The 17,649-nt window shown below is 41.7% G+C and overlaps 1 protein-coding gene across 1 annotated transcript in view; it reads left to right on the top strand.

Annotated features, from left to right (window-relative positions):
* The window catches only part of PARG (poly(ADP-ribose) glycohydrolase), a 122,364-nt gene extending 116,045 nt beyond the window's left edge, over positions 1-6,319 (top strand). The window contains exons 16-18 of the mRNA XM_054982599.1: positions 1,742-1,847; positions 3,714-3,842; positions 4,390-6,319. Of these exons, the coding sequence (XP_054838574.1) occupies positions 1,742-1,847; positions 3,714-3,842; positions 4,390-4,547 (393 nt within the window). The 3' untranslated portion in view covers positions 4,548-6,319. The remainder of the gene's footprint in view (positions 1-1,741; positions 1,848-3,713; positions 3,843-4,389) is intronic.
* Positions 6,320-17,649: the final 11,330 nt, after the last annotated feature.

The raw sequence follows: 17,649 nt of genomic DNA, 5'->3' as shown, positions 1-17,649 counted from the left end.
GCCCTCCTCAGCCCGTGACTCCAGTTGAGTTGCCTGTAGTGGAACGTCTGATGGGGTTGTTAGTCTGACATTCGAGACGTAGCTCTCTTCCCATGTGTGAGTGCGAGGGACACCCCAAATTTTGCAAAATTCCCCCTGCGCAGTCTCGCCCCATCACCACGTGCGCTCTCTTCTGCCTCATGCAAGTCCCTGCGGCAGCGGGCTCTCAGGCAGAGCCTCTGGCAGCGTCCCTACTTAGCTGGGGTCATGGTTGCCCCCCAGAGGTTATGTAGAGTGGTCACGCAGCTGAATGGGCACTGGGAGGGGGGGCTTGGTGACTACGGGGTCACGAGAGGACAGGGTGCTGTGGTAGTTGGCATCCTATGCTCCACTGGGCCACTTGGGCGAGGTGGGGTGGGGGGTTATCAACTTTTCCCTCACATTGGGAGCCTATGAGCTACACTACCTTTTTTCAAGGTGTAAGTTTGCGCTGCTCGTGGGGGCGTTCCTTCATACCCCACCCCCAGCCTGCTGGTGCAGGAACTTACACCTTGGTTACACCCATGCCCAGCCACCGTGGCCAAGCACTGATGGGGTATCCAGGTGAAGTGGGGCTGCGCTGTCATGGGGAGGGGGTTATGATGGCATACGTCCAGGATACACCGTCGTATCTCCTAGTTAGTTTCCTGGGCGCTTCCCCCCCTCCCCGAATTGGGCTGTATGGTGCCACTGGACTCAAATCCTGTTGTGGGCCAAAGTTCATTGGTGTTCTCTGAAGAAAAAGGCAGCTTAGAAAACGTATAAAGTGCTACAATACACACTTTGCATAGATAGGGCCTCAGGTTCAGTCTGAAGCACCTCTGTTTAAAGGATCTTGAGCAACAGGCCTACAAAAGTTTTGTGCTCAAGACACAAGGAGTTGTTCCTGGCCCAATATAAGGCAGCTTTGGATGTTCATAGAACATAGCACAGAAACAGAATAATAAGCAAATACGGAGTTGCTGTTACTCCATTTCTCTCTCTTGTGCTTGGTGACTTGTAGTATAATGCAACGCATGGTATGCAGTCACTGAGTTGTGCATTTCCCCCCTCCTGCTTCACGGCGTTGCCCATTGGCAGCAAGAAAACTAAGAGAAGAATAGTTGTCTATCCATAGCTGCAGTCACCAAAAGGATTCTGGGTAAAAGGTAGGGGCCTGCAGTCTTACTCATCCTCCTGCTGGAAAAATCCCAAGCAGGTCTGCTTGGAAGTAAGTCCCATTTTATTCAGTTGGCTTACTCTCAGGAAAGAATTGCACATTCAATGGAGCACATTCTAGGAGCCCATGTAAGCATCAAAACACCTAAAATGGTCAGCCAAGGAAAGTCACATCCTACAATCAGAACACAACATACCAAATGGAGTATACTTAGACCATGCTGTTTATATGTAATTTTTTTCTTCTAAAAATCAGGTTTTCAAGAATTTGGGAACTTTCAGGGGCTGAGATGACAAAGGGAAAAGTGGGGGAGGGCAATGGAAAATAAGGCAGGGGGAGAATTAGGATTAAGATTTCAAGTAGGAGCAATCAGTAGAAACCACAGGAGGAACCAGGAAAATACCTGTTGGTATTTTAAAGAAGGATTTCGTTATTTTGCATACAGCGTGTGTTGCAGTGGTTCGTTGTCTTAACATTTTTATATTGTTAGGGTTTTTTTTTTTAAAGGCTGAGAAATGCAAATTGCAATGTGTTGTGACTTAAAAGCTCCTTCTGTGTCTTCAGGCATACTGTGGTTTCTCTCGACCCGGTGTCCCACCCTGTCATCTTTCAGCAGTAGCCACAGGAAACTGGGGGTGTGGTGCCTTTGGAGGGGATTCCAGATTGAAAGGTAAGCGTTGTTCTGTGCAATGCATTTAACTTTTATCTGTAAGTAGAAAAGGAAAAACAAGGAAGCTGCTTGTTGCTGTTTTCCCTCCTTGTTTTCTCAGTCATCAACTGCTTCCCCCTGTTCTTTCAACTGCAAGCAAGAGTCGCTGAGAGCAGAGTGAATAAGGAGAGGAAACAGCCAATAGAAACTTCCTTGTTCCGTGCTGGATGTCTCTCTCTCCCCTTGCATGAGAAGCAGGGAGACGATTGGAAGGGGGTTTATCCAACCAGGGGAGCAGTTGAGTGGTGTTCCCTCCCATATTGCACAGTAAGCACATTGGGTTGGATCCAGCCAACTTCTCTACTGGCGAAAAGGGGAGGAAGCACCAAAAAGTTTATGCTGGAGATCATGGGATCTGCATGGACAAAAAACACAAGGCACAGGGGCTGCAGTGAGAGCGGGAACTGGGTGAGACGGACCGGGGAGAACTGGCTGAACACCACCCAGGGGTCACTTTTCAGGAGGGTGCTTTGTTGCTGGCTACAAAGTGTTGCTGTTGAATTCTGCTAAAAGGCTCGCTCCAGTACTCTTAACACTGCTTGGCTAATCGGATACTTTCATAAAAACTGATTTACTGAAGCTTTACCAAGTCCATAGGCTGGTTTTGTCATTTGATTAAAACATTAGGTCCTAATGGAGATTGATCTGATACATCATGTGGGACCTTAATAATTTAGTGGTGAATTTCCAAGAGTCCTTTGATTAAATAGTACAGTATTTTCTTCTAGCAACCAATTTAAACGGTGACTGTTTCTCCAAACAGAACAGTGAATGGCTGCGCTTTTTAAAAAATGTAATGGAAAGGTCATGCTCTTAGCGAAGTTTACCCTCTTTTTTTGCTTCGTAATTAGAAAGCAGAATAACATTCACTTTTATAAGGACTGTCAATGTGATGAGCTATATCACGCTATAGGAAAATGTCCAAAGCCAGAAGCACGGTAGCAACTCTTTGGCCACCTTTTTATTTTATGTTAAATAAAATCCTATGTAATTAAAATGTACAGCATGACCTTTTATTTTCATAAGTCTTTCTGCAAGCCAGGAAAATGAAGGCCAAGGTAATGGCGCATTTGATTAAAGGGGAAGGCAACGCAGTAGTAAGAAAACAGGAGAACTGGGGTTGTCGTCGCTCTCTTCTCTAGACTGTTGCACGGCTGGTCCCAGGAGCCCACCGTGGTGGGAAATGAGCCAGCGCTCTTTCCTGCTGGTAGCCCTTCACTTTAACGCTGTGTCAGCCCCTAAGTCAGGGGCAGAGAGGAGAGGTGCTGATGCAGGAAGAGGAGCAATTTAATTTCACTTGGGGGAGTAACCTGTGCCAATTCTGGCCTACTCAGAGAAGGCAGTGAGCTTTATTCCATTAGATGCAGAGAGCTCCACTTATTCCCTATCCCACCAAGCTGATTTTTAATCGTGCATTAATCCAGACATTCTCCCTTCCACCTTTAAATAATGTCCTGTTCCCCTTTTTGTTAATCTTCATGTAGGAAATTTTTAATATGTAAAGCTGTTGTTTGATAGAGGACTGTGTGGAAAGTTTAAAGATCTAGAATCAGATTATCCACAAGCTTTGAAAACGGTACTTGTTGCGTTTGGGGCATCTTTTCATAGCCGAGGCACTGCCATGTACATGTGGCGGCATCTTCGCACTCCTTTGACAGCCAGCTGTCCCTCCAAATATGTGAGGTAATCAGAACAAGTAAAGAAGTTACTGCTGAGGTCTGTGAAACAGCTTTGGAAGCCCCGAGGGGAAAACCGGGATCCGCCGGTGCTTCCTGGTGAACCGTCTCATTCTGCATTTATGTCACTTTTTGTACGTGTTTGACTCAGCCTTAATACAGATCATGGCAGCTTCGGAAGCTGGACGAGATGTTGTTTATTTCACCTTTGGAGATGCTGAACTGATGAGAGACATTTACAGCATGCACACTTTCCTGATTGAGAGAGGACAATCTGTTGGTAAGCATCCGTTACTTACTGACCCTTCTCTCCCTTCGAAAGGATGTGTGAAGACAAGCAGGGCAGAGGTTCACTGTCATAAGTACTGCCCAAATCAAGGACTTCAGCATGCTGATTTCCTGGTGCCTCTGCCCGTGAAGGGACACGCTTGAACCTGTGCAGTAATATCACTGCATTACGCACACTGCTCCAAAACGCATCCCCTCCTTTGCAGTTGTAGAGTTCAGTGGTTCAGGTCATCGTGTCCCAAGTTCTTCCCATGAGGTACATTTATGAAAACGTGGAATCTCAGACAAGGTTCAGGGGCATATCCCTTGGCTGCATTTTGCTGAAACCATTAATTGTATAAATTCACTGTTACATGGCACATACTTGAATTTTAAAAATGGGTCTTTCTAAAAGGAAACTAGAATTCCATTTGTCAAATTATTTTGCCTTGTAATTAGTAGTTCCATTTGGCTCAAACATAAAGGAGGAAATGTATTCATTTTCTTTTAATCCTGGCTAGTTCAAAATAATTAACTTCTCTTTGTTTTTTCCCCCCAAGGGGATGTTTACAGGCTGTTGCTTAGATACTACAACGAGGAATGCAGGTGCTGCTCTACTCCAAGACCAGAAGTCAAACTCTACCCTTTCATATACAGTACAGTGGAGTCATATGTGAATTCCACTGATGACGAGAAAGGCTTATGCTTTGATGAGTAGAATGGACATTTGAACACCCTTCCTCTTTTCCATGTGAATATTGCTTGGATGTAACATATGGAGTAGTGTAATTTAATGTCTCTGTATATAAATATTGTATTTGTCTTATGCATTATTTGAACATCAAAGACCAATACTGAATTAACAAACTTCATTTCCAATGTAAAATGTTGTCCCTAATCATCACACCTAAAGCAGAACGTCTGGTAAATGCACTTTTTTCCAGGTTCCAGGTTGAGTTTCTGGCCTATATCCTTCTGCAGTTTATCTGAAAACAGCAGATTTACACCTCTCAGCAGTTCCTTTGCATTTTTAAAAACAAGAACATTAAAATATGTCTATATAGAAGATACAGATTTCCTATATAAACTGCTTGCTTAGCATATCCTGCAGCCATATAATTTAAGAGGCATTAATAGGGACAAGCCTTCTGATTATCTTTTGTGTTGGACATACGTTCCCTGAGCTTATCGTATCTATAGATTTTTTAAAAATTTACTTAACTCTGCAAACCAAATCCCGTTTTGTTTTGGCTCAGTAAAAGACATACTTAGAAATGATAATGAGAAGAGTGTCTAGGGCACGTCTCCTTTTAGATGGTGGGAGGGAAGAACTTGATTCGGGTTAAAGAGTCAAAATTAAACTTGGAGGCAAATTCTCATTATTTCCTACCTACAATGTCTGTACCCGGATCATATATTCAAGAAGTGGTTCATCAACTTTTAAAATACGTATGTTGGGTTTCTGGTGGGAAATATATATATAGTGTTTTATGAACAATGAAACCTAGTAAGGTATGCCTTAGTAAGCACAGGCAGTGCTATTGAAACTGGGCTATGGGAAATGCTGAAGAACGGAGATGCAATCCTGACAAAACAGTGCCCAGATCAGCCCCACTGAAACAAACCGGAATTGTGAAAGTGTGCAATGATGGAACTTTTCACAACTCTCTCTTGCTTCAGTGAGGCATAGAAGAAGTTCCTGCTGGATTTTGCCCTTTCTGGGAACGTGTTCTTTGAAGAGAAAGGAAAATAAAATATAAACTATCCGTTGCCTTGCTGTGAAGCTGGCAAGAGATGACAATAGAAATTATTTCGAGGGGGGCATGGAAGAAATGTGATCATCAGTTCTATGATGGATAGCAGGAAAGCAACATTAAGGAAACCTCGTGGCTTAATGTTGGCTATAGCATGATGCTGTAGTGGTTTTTTTTTCTTCTTCAGCTTTTTAAAGCTGACTAGCACTGGGTTGTTAGGTTAATAAGAGCCTTGTTGTCCCAGCAGCCTCTTAATTAAAGATAGAACTGAACTTTCCAGGATGCTGCATAAAAACCAAAACGGAGAATTCTAGGTCAATTCAGGTTTTCTCTTTCTTTTAACTTCTTTCTCATCCATCTACTATCTTCCATCCGAACTCTCTTTTTCAAGCGAGTAAGAACTTCCTGGTGCTGCAGTCCAAAAGCGACGGGAGGGAGGTGAGGGGTCAGGTGTCCCTTAGGCGGGGATGTGCCCTCACCATCAGCTGTGGAACAGAATGCTCTTGACCCCTACCTGTACCTAAATTCCTCAGCGAGAGACTTGTAATTATGGTCCCCCTTGACTGTATATAATAATTTATAAAAGGATGGAAATGTATCATTAATTCTTTTAACCTTGCAGGTTGTGTATTTGCTCTATTTTTGATGGGGGGTGGTAGCAGCAAGTAATCATATGCTACATTTACATGGTTGGACTTTTCTTTAAAGGAAAATAATAAAAACAGTGAACATCTTTCTCCACGTCTCTCTTTTGGTGTACTCATTTGGCGAGTTCCATCATAAGTCACCAAGTTCCTGGCCAGAAAACCTCTTGTCTGCTGGATCTCAGTCTGTGAGGATAAGCGTAGAGGGTTAGATGTACTCTCCACTAAAGAGCCAAAGCAAATTCAAAAATTCTGTTCTTAGAAAAGCTGGGCTCTACAGCCTGCGTAAATTATGCAGGCTAAATAAATGTTCATAATTCTGCAAAAATAACTGCTATTTCATATTCTGGCTTTGCCAGTCATGGAAGGGGCATAAGTATTAAAGCTTGCATACCAAAAATCTGGTTTAGCAATTCTAGCGTCCAAGGTTTCACCAAGTGTCCATAGCATGTCAGTTATCTTTAATGCATAAGACTTTGAGATTTCCTTTTAAAAAATGGAAGCAGGGATTGTCAGGAAGCTGGCATCTGCATCCCCTACTGCATTCTTCACGCCAAGGAAATTGCAACATCCTCTTGCTGCAGAGACCCCCTTGAGCAGACTCCAAACCGTGAGCGCCTGAAGCCCCCAGGCTAAATACTGTTGGAAGCAGAAGAATGATGGACTTAGATGGGCTTTGTTTAGCTCCACCAAGGCATTTTTAATAAGTTTGAGTCATGGTGCTAAATAGAAGATTTTTTAAAGATTCTAAAGCATTCGTGGAAAGAAATAGGTAATAAAACAATACATTTAAATTATTGGCAACTGTTTATAAATATTAAACTGTTCATGTTTAACCATAATAGCCACAGAGAAGAAAAGGTGTGCTCTTGTAGAAGATTATGGACAGGCAAAAGGAAGTCAACGTGACTAATTTATTGAACGTTTGATCATGAGAAGAGGAGGTGGTTATTAGGTAAAGGAAGAATTTATGGAGGAAAGAGCTAGCAAGAGCCATAGTCAAAACTTCTGCAGATGGTGAAATGAGCCTTCTTCACGGAAATCTTATGTAAAAACTGGCAACTTTGCAAGGTAAATGTTGAGTTTGTGTTCTGTGACTGCTTAGAGGCCAAGTTAAAACCACCTCCTTAGGTAGACAAAAGGTTGAAAATCAAGCTTTTTCTACTTAGCTACCAGTCTTCCAAGCTAGTGGGGTGCCAATTAATACAGCAATTTGAGGTAGAAACAGAGCAAATTTTCTTCCTGGCCTGAGGCTTTAAAGCTATCACTGATGTAGTAAGCCACCTTGAGTAAAAATCTGCCTTAAGTCCCAGTGAGAAAGGTGAACTATAACTGAACATAGATAAATTAAAAATTATTTTTAAAACCTGCATCTGGGCTGTACTACTACAGGTTTTGTCTAAGTGAAAGAGCAAGTGTGTGCATTCCCTGCCAGGTTGGTATAGCCAAAACACAGGTTTACTATCCTAGGTGGGAGGGCGCGTCAAAGAGTGTCAGTCCTAGGGTGGCAGTCCCTGGCAGTTAGATCCCCAAGCCCCTCCCAGCAAGCACACAGGTGCATTGGTTGAAGAAACTTTATTTAGAGATCTATTCAGTTCAGGTGTGCACTCGTAGGTAGAAGTTGGCAGAAGTGATTATTCAAACAATAGGACTACTGATTATAGGGGACTTCTGCCCTCTGGCCTGTTTGCTTTCAGGCAGAAAAACCCAAAAAGTTACATGGGAACGGAGCAGCTTAGTCTAGACAAAGTACAGAGTGGAATCATTCCCTCTTGTGAAAAAGATACACTTCAGTACACAGCTGCAGCTCCGGTCCAAGGACACTCAGAAGTGAAAGCGCATATTTCTTAGAGATAACAAAGAGGCCACTGGCTCCTCTGGAAATTAATATTAGCAGTCTAGACACCCTCAGGTGACTTATATAAAATGTGTACGAAATAGTATTTAACTTTGGCATATCAGTATGAGTTCTGAAATGCAGAACACAATAATGGCCTGGATGCAGAACTCAACAATGGCATGGATGCTGGCATACATGACAAAGAGTTTGCTTTTGATTAATGTTGAATTATTTGCTATACAGGGTGTTTCTATGATAAGACAATCTGATCAATCAAACAGGACCTGGCTACCGCATTACACTGTTAACTCATGTTCAGTGTATTTTCTACTAAGACCCAGAGATCCTTTTCTCATGTACTACTGCCAAGACAATTCTCCCTCATCCTATAATTTTCCCTTTGACTTTTCCTACCTAAATGCAGAACTTTACATTTCTCTGTTGATATTCATTTTGTTAGTTTAAGCCCAGTTTTCCAGCCAGTCAAGATCATCTTGAATCTTGATTCTGTCTTCTGTATTTGCTACCCTTCCCAATTTAGTATCATCTGCAGATTTAATGAGCATTCCCCCTCTTCCTCCACCCAAATCTTTTATAAAGTTGTTGAACAACACAGGGCCCAGGACAGAACCGTGAGGCACTCCACTTGTCATTCTACTCCAAGAGGGTGAGGATCCATTTACAAGCATTTTTAGGGGGGGCGATCTGTCAACCAGTTACAAATCCACCTAACAGTAATAGGATCCAAACCACAATTTATCAGCTTGTAAACAATATCATGTGGAACTTTATCAAAAGCCTTACTGAAGATAAACTATATCCACAGCATTCCCCTGATACGACAAAGTAGTAACTCTTTCAAAAAAGGAGATAAGGTTAGTCTGACATGACTTGTTCTTGAGGAACCTGTGCTGGATCTTAATAATCACAGCTGTCTTTTCTAACTGCTCAAGGACTAACTGAAGATTTGCTATAAAACCCTTCCAGGTATGGACGTCAAGATGACAGGTTGATAATTACCTGGCTCCTCCTTTTTCCCCTTCTTGAAGATGGGGACAACATTTGCCCGCCTCCAGTCTTCTGGCACCTCACTTGTACTTCAAGAATTCTCAAAGATGATAGACAGAGGCTCTGCAAATTACACCATCAAGTTCCTTTAGTGCCCTAAGGTGCAATTCATCTGGTCCCGAGGACCTGGTTTCATTTAAAGAGGCTAGAGGTTTATGTACCACCCCTGTGTCTATCCTAGGCTGCAATTCCCTTCCTTCTTCGTGTGTTCCCTTTTTGAAGGGTGAACACAGTTACCCTTGCAAGTGATGACCAAGGCAAAGTAGGAATTGGGCAGTCCTCTCTTTATCACTTGTTAAAATCTCGCTTTCCTCTCCCCACAGCGAGCCTACCACCTCCTTGTTCTTTTTCATACTCCGAACGTAACAAAATGACCCTTGTTTGTTGTGTTTAGCATCTCTTGCTAGCTTAATGCCAGGAACTGCCAGCTTAGATCTCAAGTAACTTCACTGCACGAGTCCAAGGATGCACGAGTTAAAGTGTATTGATAATCTAAGAGCACAGTACAGTAGATTTGCCATGTCGGGAATAATTCCCCCCTCCTTCTGCTAGGTATAATAAACCCTTTAGGCAAAACCCACTCCCCCCCTGGCCCCCCTTTTCAGCTAGGCGTCTGTCTACGCAGGAAAGGAAAGTAGAGAGAGAGAGAAAGAAATAGAATTGTTTTGGTTAGTTCAGGTTAGTTCCCAGGCCATGGGGCCTCGTCACCTTAGCAACATTTATAACTACATTCCTTTCTTAGAGTCTCATTGTTTCTCGAGCTGCGTCTCCCAAAGCATGTCACAGAGGAGCAATGTTAGTATTATACAGCATGATCAGGCCCACCCCCAAACCCCTCAGGGTATGGCAGGAGCCACGACCCTGACACCTAAGCTCATATTGAGCTTTAGCCTTTCTAACACTCTCTTTACAAGTGCTGGTTATTTGATTATATTCATCCTTGCTTATACAGCCCTCCTTCCATTTCTTAACTGTGTCTTTTAAAATTTTCAGATCTTTAGAAAGCTGTTTATGGAGCCACTTTGGCTCCTTTAGATTGGGTGGGGCTGAGAGAGCTCCTAGAAGCTGTGACTGACTCAAGGTCACCCAGCTGGCTTCAAGCAGAGGAGTGAGGAATCAAACCCAGTACTTCAGGTTAGAGTCCCACCACTGCACCAAACTGGCTCTCACCAAACTGAAGAATATCAGTTTCAGGTACACAGAGAAACATAGAGCTGGAGGGTCCCCAAAAGACCCCAAGTCCAACCTCCTGCACAACGCAAGAAATTCACAACTACCCTGCAAGTGACTCCTACTCAATACCCAGAGGAAGGTTAAAAAAAAAAACAACTCCACAATTCCTGGCCAGTCTGGCCTGGAGGAAAATTCCTTCCCGACCCCCCCAAAGTGGTGATGGGCATTACGCTGGGCATATAGGAAAGGTCCATGAGAGCCAAGCACCGGCTCATCCCTTCCTAAATTCATACTGAGTCATAGAATCAGCATTGCTGACAGATAACCATCATTCTAACCGCTTGTTACCAGCTTCCAAAGAAGAAGAGCCCACCACCTTCCAAGGAAGCCTCTTCCACCGAGAGACCGCTCTGTCAGTAAATTCTTCCAAATAGTTAGTAGAAAACTCTCTTAATTTAATTTTAACCTCTTAGTTCTGGTCTGACCCTCTGGGGCAACAGAAAACAACTCTGCTCCATCCTCTTACGTTATAGCCCTTCAAACACTTAAAGAGGGCTGTCTCCAAACTGAACATACCCAACTGTCCAACCTTTCACCATTGGACTTGGTCTCCAGACCCCTCACCATCTTTCTTACTCTCCTTCGGACAGTAAAATCCCCACCGCCTTCAGATGTGCCTTTCTCTTTCATCTATTCAAACCCAGCTTCATAATGTAGGCAAACATCCTTTATTCAGCAACTAACCTGAAAGTAGAATACATATGTTTAAAAAAATCCCTTTCTCAGTGCCATTTAGCATTTTTAACAGGATTGAGGTCAGGGCTTTTTTTCAGGGGGAACAAGGTGGAACGGAGTTCCGGAACCTTTTGAAAATACTTGGCAACAGTGCTGGAAAATAATATTATTTCAAAGAATCATGTGTATTTTTTCCTCATTTCCCTCTTGAGAGTTCCGCCACCTCTTTTCCCAGAAAAAAACCCCTGATTGAGGTGTTTATAAAATACTGTGCAATATCAGATGCTGTATCTTTCTGACATTCCCTAAACTACAAACTGCATATTTATGGTCTTGCTATGTGTCAACTCTATTCCTTATTAATTTATCATTGCTTAAGTGAATGCAACCTATGAACTATATGCAAGGAATCTCTTACTCATAGCTCTGTTACAGCAGTGTTATCAATTTCTGGTGAAGCAAGCTGTCTCCTTGTGTTACATACCATTTTGAGTTGAATTGACACTTAAAACATAGTTAAAGGGCATCCAGTATGTTCCAGTTACTCTTCATATGTCTCAGGCATATCTGGAAACGTTGATTGGTATGAAAGCACAAGTCAGCAAGCATTACCTCGTTGGGGAGGAGAAATCATATTTCCCTGACCACTATCCATCTACTCACTCCAGTCCACCCTTGGCTGGGGTGGGGCGGGGGGGGGGGTCCAGTGAGTTTTCCCAGATGAATTTTTCCAAGTTTTCAGAAAGATAAACCCAAGCCTTCAGTGACCCCCCCCCCCCACACACACACACACAAAGATTTTTTGATTTTTTGATAGTGGTGCACACCACCACTATTCGATATGATCATATCAATGATGACGACAAACTATTACTTCTGTTGCTCAAGAGTCAAGGCCTAAGACGTTGGAAATGGTGTTATTAAGCGTTCAAGACTTGGTTGTGTTCTGGATGTGTACCCTGGGTTCAGAGATGCCAGGACATTTGGGGAGATCTGTAATTACATGCTTTAAGCTCATGCCATATTTCTTTGTGGTTTTCTAAAGTGCCAGGAGTAAAATATTGGATCATTCAGACTTGATTTGGAGGTATGTGAGACCCAAAACAGGATATGTAAGCTTTGTTGGGCCATAGGTCCAAGAGCCAAATATCCTCATTGATACTCAAATATAGCCTACCTAAGTCTGTTGCTTTTAATAACTTAGTATGCATACATTCCAAAATACTATAATTTTTAAAAAGGTAGGTGTGTGTGTGTGTGTGTGTGTGTGTGTTCATACATACTCAAATGTATCATGCCTAATTCGGTTGCTTTTTATAACTGTATACATGTAATATTTATTGAAGAAGTACCATAATTAAAGTATTAAAGCAACAGAAAGAAAATTAGTATGCGTATGTTCTAAAATTGACTTTTTAAAAAGGCTTGTGTGTGAGAGGGGTGGCAGGCTGCTTCCTAACAGAGGCAAATACTGCAGCACACAGGAAACCAAGGCACGGGCGATGTGGAATGCTGGGCTGTGGGAACTCCTTCTTCACACATTTGAACTGGAGGAAAATATTTATTTAAAATATTTTATATGCCTGACTTTCTCCTGAGCATCTCAGGACTCAAGGTGGGTATGATTAGGAAACAAAGGGATTTTCAGTAGCAGCAATGACTTTATTGTTGCTGTGTGTGTGTGTGCTGTCCTTTACTTCCGATTTAGGGTGCTCTGAACAAAATTCATCAGCTGCCGTATCTTAGTCAGAAGAGCGAGATTCCGGTCCAGTAGCACCTTAAAGACCAACCAAATGTCCAGGATATGAGTTTTTGAGAGTCAAAGCTCCCTTCTTCAGATACCTTTAGAAGTGGGAGTATGTATGGTTTCATCCAGCTAGAAGGTGGGATGGAAGGGTGGAAGGTATAATAATACTATAATTGGCTTGATAGAGTTGGAATGTGAAAAAAAGAATTGATTACTAATTGGATTGAAAATGGGACAATTCTGGAAAAATCTATAGTGGAAGAAAGGTTCAGAATTAGGATATCTTGGTTTAGATATCTTCAGCTGAAACATCTGTTCACCAAGCTGATCAGGTCCAAGGGTTTGCTTTGGCCCCTAACTCCTTTTGAGGAAATGATTTGGAATGGGGAAGATGATAAACAGGGTAGGATTTCAACCCTTTACAAATTGTTATTAAGGGTGATACATAAAGACCCTCCACCATACCCCCCAAAATGGTCTGATTCTTTAAAATGGGTTTTCTCGGAATCTGATTGGAAACATACATGGAATTCCCCTTCCAACAAATCTAGTTTGCATATAGTTGCATATGGCAGTCCCTTTATTTGAATGTGACGAAATATGAAAACCAATTTTAGATGTTTTAAATGCCAAAGAAGTAATTCCCCCAGTGCAACAAAGTTTAAATGCTTGTTTATTGTAATTCTTGGGGTTTTAACAATTTGCCAAGAGTGGTTTTGATAATGTCTTTTATGGCTTAGTTTTAATCCCTTTCTTGTTTGTACTGTACGGCTTTATCATTTCTTGTATTAAATTTGGAATAAAAAGAGAGAAAGAAAAAGAAAACCAAGGCAGCTTTGACGCTCAAAAGCTCAAACTCTGGAAATCAAGTTGGTCTTTAAGGTGCTACTGGACCCAAATCTTGCTCTTCTACTGCAGACCAACATGGCTACCTACCAACACTATCTCCCTTAATCAGTAACACCAAAAGTAGATAAAGGCTGATTCCGCACACGTTGGATAATGCACTTTCAATGCACTTTATCAATCGTTTGAGGTAGATTTTTTTGTTCTGCACACAAAAAAATCTGTTCCAAATGACCTATAAAGAGGATTGGAAGTGCATTATCCAACGTGTGCGGAATCAGCCACTGTGGGGTGGTGCCACAACATCTGACTTAAGGACCATCAGCATATTACCAGGAGGTGCTGAAAAGCCTTCAGGTGACATTGGAGAGGATGAGTCATACTCCCCCACCCCCACCCCCAAGAGGGCATGCACAGCTACAGGGCACGTATGAGATTCACTGCTTCAAAAAAATATGTGAATTGCTTGTGCCCCCTCTTGGAATCCAAAGCTTTTCTAGCATAGCTATTGTTCTGGAATTTCTCAGATCATTTTTCTTACACACTAGCCCCATGGTTCCAGAATTGTGAAGTGTGCTTCCATTAGGAGGCAATGAAACTGCTAGATGAGATGGAAATTTCCTTGCTTTCCGTTTTTGATACCGTGTCCCAATAGGCAATGCTGGGGGCTCTTTGGGCAGTGCTGACACCTGCTTGATGGCAGTCAGGCGTTATGCGCGGGCCTTTTCCTTCCCTGAGGTCCCTCTCTCAGAGCCTTCTGGCATTCTGCTGACCCGCCATTGTGTTTTGTCCTTAGATATGTGCTTGCTCCAGGATCCCACATGAGCAAGTATTACTATCTTGCGTAGTTTTGCTACTTGTCAGTTGTTTTCAAACTGTATTTGGGGGAGCCCTGAGATTCCTACAACAGGTTATCAGTAATGCTATTTAATATTTACCTGAAGGTCACTTAACTATATATTACATTAATATTACATTATATATGACATTAATTATATTCTGGGCCAGCATCTGACTGCCATGGTCAAGTGGTTGAGGGTGAATAAGTTGAAACTGAATGCAGACAAGTTGGGGGGGTTGCGTGCTGCATTAGAGGGGACTGTCCTTTGTTTTATTCACGGAACACCACTTTCTTTGGAAGAATCCTTTGAAGAGTCATCATGTTTGACCCTGGCCTCCTCCTTGGAGAGGCAGGTAAATATGGCAGCAGAGAATGTGTCCTTTTCAGATGCATGTAACTCGGAACCTTGCTTCCTTTCTCCGAACGCTGGACCTGCCCATGTCAGTTCACTCTGCCGTTAACCCCCTGGCTCAATCACATGGGGCTACTTGAGAGACTCAGAAACTTCAGCTGACAAGCCCGACAGTATTTGAGACGGGGCGGGTTTTATTTTTGGCATTAAACTGTCTGTCTGGGGGCTTTCAGTGCCATCCTAAGCAGAGTTCCTCCAGTCTAAGTCCATTGATTTTACTTAGCTGGAACAAGCTTTTTCTGCCCCTTTTCCCTCTTTCTATAAAAAGAGAACAAGAAAATATTGTTTTTAATTAAGCTTAAATATTATATTGATTATTGTCATTATTTTATGTTACCCACCTTGGGTCCCAAGAGTGTTGGGAGAAAGGAAGTTTTAAATAAATATAAACAAATAAATTGACAAATTTTGCTCACTCTACAGATCTTAGCCTCCAATTTCAAGGGAATGCTGGACATGCATTTGGGTGCAGTTCACTCACAGCAATGGCAAAGGTCAAAATAGTCTGCATAGTACCTTCTGTGGGTTGTGCATCTTAGAGTACACACCAGAATTCTCAACAGTTTACTGGAGTTGTATGGAAGGTGTGTTTGGGGGGGGGGGGTTCTTGACTGATGATGTGGAAACATTTCCCCCAAAGAAGAAAATGTTAAACACATTGCCTTTCCGTGGCTAGATCAGAGATTTTCATATGTTCTAGCATCAGGGAACCTTTCCCCATCAAAGACTCTGTGCATCTGTGATGGGAGGGCAGAAAATGAATGTTGCAGAAAATGCTGACAAGTGTTTTAGAGTGCATAGTTCGTTATTGGCTGGGCTTGTTGGCCTTTCCATTGACATGCGTGTGAACTGAGAGTGCACCTTGGAGTACCCAGCACTCTCTTGTGGCTTCCTGTGGGGATATCAGCTGTCTGTGCTGACTATCAAGGATGCTGTCTATCAGGGGACTTTTCTCACCCTTTACTTACTTACTTACTTACTTCACTTACACCCACTTCACTTTCCAATAGGGACCCAAAGTGGCTTCTCATATTCTCCCCTTCTCCAGTTCTTGTGCTTCTCAGTGAGGAACTCCTGAGAATGTCAAAAGAATTCCCTACAATGCAGTTTGCAAGCTTCTTAATTAGATGAAATATAACTTACACTGTTGTTGGATCTGCAAAGTTTAAAGAAATAACTTGTTCACTTCACTAGAACTTTGAATATAAGCAGGGAAGGTATAGTTGAATTGGTGAAACAGCAGTGTAAGCAAACTTTTCCATGTTTAAGTGAATTAATTAAAAAAGAAACTGTAGCATGATATGCCAAAAACAATGAAAAATGTCCTTGGAATTCCAAGTTTTTCTAATAGCAATCATTTCTTAACATTTCTAACCCGTTAACTCCTACTGGTTATGAAGTGTCAATTTATAAAATTAAATGTTAAGATAGCTGCTCGGAACAACTGTATTATTCCATGAAATGACACCATTTTTCCTTGTTCTACCAGCAATTGATTGGATTTAAAGCAAAATGTCATGAAAATAAATTGGAGTAATTGCATATATGCTTTTTTTCATCAAAGAACCCAGCAAATGCTATTATTAAATCTTGCACTAACTCTATCTTCAGAATATTTGCACTGTAAGGTAATTACAGTGTTGGATTTTAAAGTCATTATTTCTGCCGTTGCCTGAGGAATTTTAAGAAGAAATAGTATTCATAAGATGCCAGGAGTACAGATTCCTTAACTTCATCTTTGTCATAAAGTAGCATTAATAGAAACAAAAATGACATTTTCATTCATAATTACTTTACCCTTTGCATGTTCAGATCATGAAGGAGTGTTTGAGTTTTATATTCCATGGAAACTTGTAGAACAACTGGGGAGATCGAAAGCATGATGTCTACAAATATATTTAGATTCAACCTTTAACAGCTTTTATTGGGGCGGGGGGGGGGGGGTTGTTTCTCACCAAGAGTAACTCAAAATGGAAATACCCATAAATTTTTGAGGATTACATTGAATTGTTCACATGTATAGTATTAACAAGAGCTAGATTGACAAATAGTCTGAACTTCCCTTGCTAAACTGAAAGCCACTATTGGCCATGATTCTCAATGGACATAAAATAGTTCCATCCCTGCATCTCTGTGATAAAAGCCATAGCAAATAGAACAAAACAAAAATTACTGCCCCGCCCCTTATTATAGTAGGTGAAGGTATTGAACTTGACACTTAAAAGAAAAAAGAGTTATTGCCAAATGCCTCTGAGAAAGGTTCTTCAATGCCATTACTGAAAAGGCCCTGTCTTTTGTAGCCACTCTGCTAATCTCTGCAGATGGTGGCAGACGGATTAAGACCTATGAGGATGGCAGAAGCAAGAAGTGAAGAAGCTGTTCCTTCACTCCTAGGCTTTTTAGGGCTTGTTATAACAAGACTAGCACTTTAAGGAAAATCAAGTTAATCAGAACAAAATTCACAGGGAGGTAACTTGGTAGAGAATGTTTAGCCTCAAAGCCAAAAGGTCCATTTGGTCCAATCAGTATTCACAATAGAATATATGAGTTTTCAGATTACACAAAACTCTTTCGCCATCTGGATGTTCACCTTTTAAACAAATTATTTGTTTTGTTTGTTTGTTTTTTTAAAAAATTTTGAATTTTTTTAACAATATGCAATAGTAAAAAAAAACAAATATATAACCATATAACTATATAAACAGTATGAATATAAACATGTGCTCAAGACAGCGTATCAATTGCCTTGGCAGTATTTAC

Source organism: Eublepharis macularius, chromosome 6 (genome assembly GCF_028583425.1).
Source record: "Eublepharis macularius isolate TG4126 chromosome 6, MPM_Emac_v1.0, whole genome shotgun sequence".
Lineage (NCBI taxonomy): Eukaryota > Metazoa > Chordata > Lepidosauria > Squamata > Eublepharidae > Eublepharis > Eublepharis macularius.
This window is presented reverse-complemented; position numbering and strand designations above follow the sequence as displayed.